This window comes from Halyomorpha halys, unplaced genomic scaffold (assembly GCF_000696795.3).
Source record: "Halyomorpha halys isolate HHAL.00 unplaced genomic scaffold, Hhal_1.1 Scaffold749.1, whole genome shotgun sequence".
Lineage (NCBI taxonomy): Eukaryota > Metazoa > Arthropoda > Insecta > Hemiptera > Pentatomidae > Halyomorpha > Halyomorpha halys.
This window is the reverse complement of record NW_027116653.1, coordinates 314,374-324,941: the sequence shown is the minus strand read 5'-3', so window position 1 is coordinate 324,941 and position 10,568 is coordinate 314,374. Positions and strand designations below refer to the sequence as shown.

The 10,568-nt window shown below is 30.5% G+C and overlaps 1 protein-coding gene across 1 annotated transcript in view; it reads left to right on the top strand.

Annotated features, from left to right (window-relative positions):
* The first annotated feature begins 444 nt into the window (after window positions 1–444).
* Window positions 445–10,568, top strand: part of LPCAT (lysophosphatidylcholine acyltransferase) — an 88,193-nt gene continuing 78,069 nt past the window's right edge. Inside the window, exon 1 of the mRNA XM_067053392.1 lies at window positions 445–695. Within this exon, the coding sequence (XP_066909493.1) occupies window positions 600–695 (96 nt within the window). The 5' untranslated portion in view covers window positions 445–599. The remainder of the gene's footprint in view (window positions 696–10,568) is intronic.

Sequence of the window (10,568 nt, the reverse complement as noted above, 5' to 3'; positions counted from 1 at the left end):
TCTCTGCTTTGCTAGAATAGTGGCACACCTCGCAATATAAAATCATATTTTTTTTTATTTGGAATATTCTATAGTTTGCACCCAGGACTGTTATTAATTAGTTTTTGACAACCTTACTTGCTTTGGGATACTCTATAGAGGAACTATACTGGGAGGGACTATAGAATGATACCCCTGTCAACTGTAATATTTTTGGAACTCGTTTTTTCAAAATAAAAGCAAATTTTTTTGACCAAATGAATTTTTTTATTATATTTTTTTTAATATGCCACTATTCAAGCAAAGCATTGATGTATCCTGTCAAGCCAAAATTTGTAAACCTCTGGTATTAGCTCAACTTAACCTTAAAATAAAAATAAACAAAAAAAAAAAAAAAATAGTCTGTTACTTATATTTTTATCAAATTAAGGGTTAAAAAGGACGAATAACGACATTTTTCTAAAGAAAAAGCAGTTCTGCACATAGAAAGCGACCTAGCTAAAGAGAGAGAGATTGAGAAGGTAGAGGGGTGGTTGGAGGGGTGTGCGCTCCCTGGCTCAGTGAGGGCCGGCTCTCCGTCAAAACAGCAACTGTCGCAGCACTTCGACAGCAACATCAACATGAAGAGCAAGTGTCCGGTGGCTGTCACCGACGACCCCTATATCAATCCCTTTGTACACCGCTTGGAGCTCAAGGGTACCTATGAGAAGCTTAAGGTGAGTAATAAAATCATATTTTCATTTTTAATATGACTTTTTGTAATATTTATTTTTAATCTTCTAAATGTAAAAAGTTATCTTAATTTCTTATGTTTGGATTGTTTCCACTTGGTATTGGACCACATATTGTATGAATCTGAAGATTGAAAGACGTAAAATCAAATTTGTTGTTGTTAATTGAGGATGAAGGAGCAGAAATGGCCTATACTCTATATCTATGATCTATGACTTTTTTTTCACATCGATTGACTTGTTTTATGATTTTTTTCTTTGGGAGGACTATCTTATTGAAATGCGAAATTTACGAGCTAAAACATCATTGGAAAATTGTTAAGTGGAAAAAGATTATTGAATGATAGTATCTCAAATCCCTAATTTAGTTAAAAATGAATTTTTTTTTTTTTATTACTACTTATTGTACAATGTTTTGGATGTACCAAAATGTAGTTCAGTGCCTACCAACCTCACCTTCCTATCTAATGCAATGTCGAGATAGGATTTTTTAATTATTTTCAATAAAATTTGTTTTTTTTCCCATAAAAATTCCTCTACGGTATTTGTAAATTTCTCAACTTTCGACTCATTTTCGGAATTTTCAATGTATTTCCTAGAAGATAGCAAAGCAACCTACTAGCAACTTTCAGGAAGATACAGCTAATTAAAAATGAACAAGTAAAAACGAATAATTTCCATAAATACTCGAGATGAATCTCATGCAACGAATTTTCGAGGTACTCGCATTTTTTAGGCATTTAATGTTTTTTTAACTCCATAAACTCGACATCTTTTCGAAATCAAACTAAATTTGCGAATTTGGACATATCACTTGAAAGCAATTTTTATGAAATCCCCAAGATCGTATTTCGAAAATACATTTTCCCGGAAATTACTCATTTAAACTTGTTTATTTTTCTTTTGCTAGTACGACCGCCAAATGAAGGGATAATTTCCTACAAATTTGGTTGCTATTTTATTGGAAATTCATCGTACATTCCGAAAATGGAGACAGAAGTTGAATTATGTAGTTTCATTATCTACAGTATTGCAGCAGAAATTTGAACTTTTAACACGTATTTTAAAAATTAGTTGTACTTCCTGTTTTATGATTTCAAAAAATAAAAATAAAACACTTGGATTTAATTGATGTTCGATTGGGTTTAATATTTTTTATGAACGAAACTGCATGAAAAATGTCTAAGACATTCCTAACTGTGCAGATACAAGAGGTTAATTAACTAATTTATGAATGGTACATGCACAAGCTTTAATTGAAAAAGATTTTCCTTTCTGTAGGACTTGAATTCTTTTAAATTTTAAGTCTGAACTGTTTGGCTGAAAAGTTTGGGAAGGCTCAGAACTCTAGAGGGTTAACTGATGTATTGAACGTATGATACGAATCTCGTCACAGGTTGAAACAATTTCTAATTGTATTGTAGGCTTGTTATTGGTTATTGCTAGAAGTACTATTGGATAGTCATTTCTTAACATTATACCACCTAATTAAATTGTTTTTATTTTATTTGCTAATTAGTTGAGCCAAACATTAATAATTTAACGGGTAAAAATTTTTCTCATCTAACCTTCTAGATTATTATTTTGCGTAATTTCTATAGTTTTATATTCTTGTTATCATCTCGTTGCCTCATTTCGCAAACTATTTTGTCTGTTGTCAAGCTTTTACGTATTTATTACCAGCATTAACTAGTGTTATTTTGGTTTGAAATATTGGTAGCTAAAATTAATGATTGAAATGCTAAGAGTTTTCTATTTTTTTTTTTTCACAATCGCAACCTTATGTAATAGGGGCTTAAATTGCGTCCTACTTTACAATATTTAATATCACAAGCTTCTCCATTTTTTTTTTCCATTTCAAACAAACTATTATCGTCAATAATAGCACTAAAGCAGAGATTAATTGATGATGTCAGTAATAAAGCATTACTGTCACAGTAATTGATATAACTAAAATATAAATATGAATTAATCTATTTTTGGATCAGATGTTAACCCATTGTAAAGTTCATTTCTTTTATTCTAAGAATCTAAATAATGTTTCAAAGTGTGCTCGATTTCTGATTCCATCATCTTGTTTTTGGTGGCCACATTGTCAAACGTGTAGAACATACGAACTTTTGATAAAATAATGATCATGAACTAATACGTGAAAGAAGAATTATCGAAAAGTTTATGAAACTGTAGAAAAAGAAAAAAATCACAACAATTTAAAATTATATATTTAAATATTCTAAAAATTTGATCATTCAAGAAAATTCAATATTTGAATCTGAAAATTACAAAAGAAAAAAGTTAATATTTCTTCTAAATATATTGATCCATATAATTTATATGGATATACCCCTTTGGTCTAAATTAAAATAAAAACTTTGAACTAATTAAGGTAAAATAAAATTTTACATATCTAAGTTAGTTTTCAAATCAAAAATAAATATTGATTAATAGAGATAAAATTGCAGGACCTCATGCCTAGAAACTTGTTTATTTTTTATATATCTCTACCTGTTTAGTTTCTAGAAGTTAAAAATTGATTTTTCAGTCTAAAATACTAATAAACAAACATTTTTTTTTTAAATATTTATTTATTGCTATTTATAACTGTACATTATAATACATTTAGTAAATCTGATCTAAGTTAAATTGGAGTGTTACAGGCGTGTAGAGAAACTACTCATTGCTAGCACTCTAATGATCTTTTACATTAGCTGGTCTCGTGGCCATCTTCTTTTCAGGTGCCTCGGAGGATTGTCAGGGATGGAAGAGGATGCAAGATTAGAAACTAGGGGATTTAAGTGGTTAGAGAGTTTATAATGGAAGGAATGATATTTGGTTCGGCTATATCGATTACATAGGGAACATTAAGGTCTTCATGTATGATTTTATTTGTGCAAAGTAAGGAGCATTGAGGATTTTACGAAGGATTTTGGATTGTAAGGATTGAATACGAGAGGATTTCGAAGGTTTAGTGGACCCCCAAAGCTCAACTCCATATGTACAGATTGGCCTTATTACAGTCATGTAGATCAGTCTTTTGTAACGTGTTGGAAGTAAACAAACATTAAATTCAATTTTTATCAAATTCATAAGTTTGTTACACTTTTCACACGTTAAACCTTCATCCACTCATATCTTCAGTTGTAAAATAAACAAATATGTGTAAATAATACTTGCAGAGAAAACAAACTAATACGAGATATATCTGGTCCTAACTCATTTTGTTATGATATGTGCTCATTAGTTATTCATTAATTATAAAATTATCAATGATTGATTGTGTAGTAATTATTCTCCCCTCACTGTTTGACATCTAGAGGTAGAATGATCTCAAAAAGCATTGATGATTTATTACTCTAGTTGCTTGTCATTACGATTCACTTAAATAATTCCTTATACTGGACCACGCATGACCTCGGGACCTTGGAGTTGTCCTGTGAGGAAGTAATTGCCGCATCACGTGCGTCTTCAAGGAAATTTTGATGGATACCTTCCAGACATCCAGCAATCTTAATCACTTAGATTAAATTTTAGAATGATATTCCAACTTAGTTGAGAAAACATCAGATCGAACAAGTGCAATAGTTATATTTTGGGATTTGAGATTCCTCTTTGCATGAACACAGGAGGACCATTACACGGCAAATAAAGTCAGTTTTGAATCTTACCATCTCAGATTTTTTAGATTACTATCTACTTGTCTGGAGATGAGACTCATGAATTGCTTCTTAAGATTTATCTTCGGGTTTCTCAGACGTTCTCATGTCTCCCGTTGGTATTCAAATTGAAATTTCTCAACCTCCCGAAGAAAATACTCCTTGATGTTTTCCTATTCCAAGTCTTTAAAATCAATAAACCTACCTATATCCTTGATCTCCTCACTCTACATTCATCCATCCATTCACTAAACACCAGACCCCAACCGATTGATCTATACATCCCCTCCTATAGAACCACCTAGTTCAGCATATCCCTCGCTATAACCCCCTTCTGCAATTCTCCTGCTATCTCCATTCGCCAATCCTCATCCATAATTTCCGTTTAACAACACCTATTCCTTCACTTACTACATAACCAAACCTCCGCATCAATGTGAACAATATAAATAGGCATATATTTATATACTGCATATAATTATGGATCGGCGTTATTTACAAAAAACATCTGAAATTGTTAACTTAAAAAGTTAAAACTTAGGAACTTGGCGGAAAATTTTAGTTTTTGTTGTCACCAATAAAATCATCCACAAAGACCTTAATGTTCCATTTGTAACCGATCTAGCACGAACCAGGTATCAATCCTTCCATTACAAACTCCCTAACCATCAAAACCCTCTAGTTTCTAACCTTGCTTCTTCTTCTATTCCTGGAAATCCTCCGAGGCGCCTGAAAAGAAGATGTCCTCTGGACCTTCTAGTGTAAAAATATGATTAGTGTGCTACCACTGGGTAGTTTCTCTACATGCCTCTATCACTCCATTTTTATATTACATAAAATTTACGTAATGTGTGTTTTTTTTTAAATATAGTTGTTAATTGCAATAAATAAGTAGAATAGAAAGATTTGATTTTCAAATGCTGTACATCATATATTAAAAATTCGGTTGAAAAACAACTCATTTTTTAGAATTTTGTGTTTCGAACGGAAAAAAAATTCTTAAAACTGCCATATTTTTGTAACTTTAAGGTCACAAAACTGTCACATTCTAACTATATAATATGTCTAATGGAAATATTAACTGAAATTTTAAACCAATGACACGTTATTGAAAACTTTATCATAAATAACATGAAAAATGTAATAAAATTACTTAGGAAACCAATAACCTTCTTTAAAGTTGATATATTCCTTTGGAAAATTTTAGATATATGATATTAATGTCGAGGTAACATTGGAAAGATTCTCAAATGACTTCACCGGTTCATAAATCCGAAGGAAATAATGAGTTCAGGGCTAGCAAGTGACTCGCAAAAGCTAAGAATGTTGGGCTTATTCAAGTGAGAAAACTTGGCATTGTGGTACATTAGTCGACATTTATACATTATAAAAATACATATTAAAGATTAATGTGTATTATTGTATTCCTCCGCAATAGATTAGGGTGGCTTTGCTTTGTTTGTTTAAAATCTACAGGATATCATGGAAGGTGGGATGGATTTATGAACATTGACTATATGGATGCCTATAAGCATCCAAATTAAAGCTAGTTGAATTTACTGTAATATGTTGATAACATTTATCATATTAAGATCACCAGTTTCTATGCTATTCACCAATATTAATTCACAAAATATTACTTTTCATTTTTTGAAAAAAATGTTGCTTTTTGAAAAACCGTCTCGAGAACTATTGAACGTAAAGAGCTCTATTAGAGCTTATATTTTAGATCATATATTCACTGTTAAATAAGTGTTATGAAGTTTTTTGGTGTCGTCAGTAGTTCTAAGGATATGGAACTCCGAACGAATAATTTGCACACAAAATTTATTTTTTCTGGAATATAATAAACTTCCTAGGGCGTGCGCCTTAAATGCTCCAATATTTACTTTTTAATGACTTTTAATTTATTTCCACCAATTTTATCTATACTTGAAAGAACTTAATAATTTTTTTTATAATTAATTACAAAACTTATCATTCGAGTTGATGTAAATATTATATGGAACAATGATACAATTTACGTTCATAATAAATAGGTTCATAATATTTTTAAAAATCGTTTAGTTATATTTTTACTTCCTTTTCTTATTCTGACACCACCAAAATACCCGAATAATAAATGTGTATGTTTATACTTAAAGATATTATTATTTCAACTAGAAATGTTATCTGACGGCTTCCTTAAACCGGCCCGCATTGTTGATCCAGGAAGAGATTGCTATAATGGAACCCCAGTGCGGGTGGAAAGTGGAGAAAGTTTTATGTCCACTTAGACCATGAACGGGTCAACAGCCGTACACCAACTTCTGGTCATAAATTCCAGAGATTTTGGCATTTTAAAAAATTAATATGGCAATAGATTTTTTCATTATTAATTTTTATAGATTGATATACATCATTCATTAAAAAAAAAATCGGACCAACTAAAATTAGCATTTCGGAATACAACTAAAAATAAAATATTTTTTTTAAAATTTTTATATATACTGTTTCAAAAAAAGACCAGTAAGAATCCAGATACTAATTCTAAGAGCTGTTATTATTTAATTTTTAAAAATTGATTTAATAAAAGGTATCATGAAAAAGATACACTCAAAACATTATAGTAACAAAAATGTATTGTTTTACATAAAATACAATACAATTTCTTTATAAAATTACGTAATAATGATAGTGTAAATTAAACAATAATTTCTTATGTAAAATTACAGTAATAACACCATTAGAGATTTAACTATTGCTTTATTTTTAACAGTTGTTAAGAGTTTAGGTAATTTATTCGAAATTTCATGTTCTTGCTAACCTATATCCAATATTCAATTGTTTCTTATCTCTTCGAATTCTAAACAAAGCCTTCCTTAAATAAGGAAATGGTCTGTCAACTTTGTGACAATTCGAAAAGTCGAAGTTGAGAAATTTGAAAATAGAGCTCTTTATAAAAAATTACCCAAAATTTCTTGTGAATAAAGCCTAGAGAGATGTTTTCCAATGTTTTGGAAACATGTAATTGTCCAGGAATACTTTCCAGAGTTCAGGTAAGATGGGAAATCCGGTCAAAATTGTTTAAAAATTTTATATTTTTCTTAAATTGCCCTTCTCAATGAGTTGTAGCAACTTACCTGACTTAACGACCTACATTTTAAGAAGTCCCGTAACACTCAGTATGGTCAAAGTATCTGACATTATTTTTTAAAAATTAAAATGATAATTTTATTTGTATATATTCATCAAACGAGCTTTTTACCTATACTGTTTTTTTTTTGTTTTTTTTGTCAAATCAACTTGCAATCTGTTCCAAGATCAATTTCATAAATCCAGTATTTTTGAAAGTAATACGACAGAACCAAGTGCTTCTTTAAGGAACTATTGATACCTTAAACGTTTCCTAAATAAGCGAATTTTAGTAAGCAAAAACACTATTCTTGTTTATCAAGGCAATTAGAAGAGACAAAATTATCTAGAATATTCTAGTTATCTTCTGAGTTCTCTGTCAATTAATGATTGCAGTTTAATCATTCATAATTAGCCTAAATATTTCAGCGGCGTCTTGATTCTCTTTTTTTGATAACAGGATGTACGACGTTCCAGAATCATTAAGGTATCGTAGATACTCTGATTCAAAGAATAGCCTACCATGAGCGTCGATATATATTACTATCGTATCTTCTGTTGCTGAGTTGATGAGTCATAACTTAAGTAATTACGGAACATCGATAAAATACTAATCATTATAGGATTATATTATGAAACTATTAGACTGTGACAGAATGAAGACACAGTTGACACACGTGATTATTATTCCTTAATCGAACAACAGTTGCAATCACATCTTGAGACCTAACTGGGTCGGAAAATACCGGAATTACAAATACCTATTACCATTGAATGACCAATGAGTGGAAGTCAATTTGGCGTGTAACTCCATTGAGCTGTGTAACTGGCAGTAGTGAGTTGTGAGCCAAAATAAAAGCAAAATACGAATTAGAGAAGTACTTATTATACAGGACTTGCCATGTTAGATCTACTTACTGTTATAACATCACCTCCTTCAGTGGCTATTGGTCAAGAAACAATATGTCCTTATTAATTACTTGACTCAAGATCATTTATAATTAATTTGTTTACCCAAAGGTTTTTGGCAATATACATATGTATTTAAATATTGCTACGGATTAACCATATTCATCAAAATTGATGAAAATAAAATTATACTAATAATTCCAATAATAATTAAAAATAAAAACAGGGTATCCCTCTTTTCTTGTTTACCTTAACATCTAAAATTTTAAAGTTACTCCTTTCAGGGTAAACCTCAAAAAATCACTAATAAATATTATCTTTAGAGGAAGGTGGGATATTATGAAGATGTGGGATCTAATGCATTGTAACATTACATAGAATGAGTACACATTTACTTTCAATAAACTTTAAAAGAATAAATAATTAACTTTTTATTTTATTTAAGAATGGAATATGTGACCAAGATGTGATTGTTTATGAGGTATATTATATATTTACTCTTCAAAAGACTATTGCAACATTTACTAGACAAACGGTCTAAATTGCCAATCCATTACAAAAGACTGATCTACATGACTATTATAAGGCCTATGTGGACATACGGAGTTGAGCTTTGGGGCTCCACTAAACCATCAAATTCCTCCAGAATCCAATCCTTACAGTCCAAAATCCTTCGTAAAATCCTTAATGCTCCTTACTTTGTCACAAATCAATAAACTTCTCAATCACCCAAATCCACTTGTTTCTAACCTGGCTTCTCCTTCATTACCTAATAGTATCTATCAGTGGGTAGATTCTCCATATGTTTGTATCATGTCACTATGTCACCTACAGCAAATTTACTTGTATATATTTGTATACAGTTGTAAATAACAATAAATAAATTATTAAAAAAAAAAAACTTCAAAAGATAGGTAGTTTTTTAGCTTCCAAGGGAAATTGTTTAACAAATTTCTAAGTCAAAAATCTATGAGTATATAAATTTAATTGCATTTATTAAGTCATAATTAGGAATGTTTATTCGACTAATAAATAGAAAAGACCTTGAGGGGACAGAATACAGTCCTTGATAGTGAAAAGGGTCACGAGTTGGCTTTCTCCCCTTATCTTCAGCACATCCTTATCCTCTAAGTAGCTTTGTCTTTTATTTCGTTTAATTTATTGCTAGATATTTTTTGTACTTCGCTTTTAGCTAAATTCTAATATGAGGAAAAAAACTAAAACTAATAAAAAGGGTAGAAGAAATCTCTCCTAATTTCACAATCGTGCCGCAGACAGAACGGTTAGAGAACAGGCCGGACCTGAGATATAACCCTGACCGTGGCATTGATACCAATTCTTGACATTGATAAAGGTTGTTGGAAAGTAATATTGACCATTTCATCTTCTTTTGAATGATAATCTATTGTATATTTATTGTAAAACAAGTTCGATTCTTTTTTATAGGCCTATCCGAAACTGCAAAATATGAAAATGTTCAATTAAAAAATATATTTAGTGTATGCTCATATAATTACATATTTCGTCATTTTTTTAATACTGTTTGTTTTGGCAAGTTGAGGATGAATTAATGGCTAAATTAATCGGACATTGATTGGAGTATTCCAGAGATTAGGTTTTCCTTGCCCTGATTCGATGAAGGTTATTCAGGCGCTCGCTGAAAAAAAATATATATCCGTCTGGAGGGCAGTTCCTTGATAATTATTTTCTATAAAAAGATGTAATTTACATATTTATCTATCATGGAACCATTCCAATAATAATCGAAGAAGCTATCTCAGTCGTTTTCATAACTTTATGAAATAATCAAATAATATGAAGTTAACCGAGGCGTTACTGAAACCAGAGACAAAAGGAATCATTTAATGTCAAGTGACATTTACCATTATAAAATCTTTATATATTTATAGCATAGGTTTCAGAAGATATATGTGAGGGGTTTTATTTTTTTATTTGTATTTATCACTATTAGAATTATACGAATCTGCAATAATTTTCCAGTAAAGAATCAGTTATTGAAGCTACAGCTGTAGGTAGATCCAGGAGCAGTATATTGACCGTGGCGGTTTCCATGGTTACCAGCATCTCAAGGCCATCTCACTGCCCTAGTTGTAAAGTACACCCATTCATATCTATATACGTAGGCATACTTTAGTAAGCATGTATATATATATATATATAT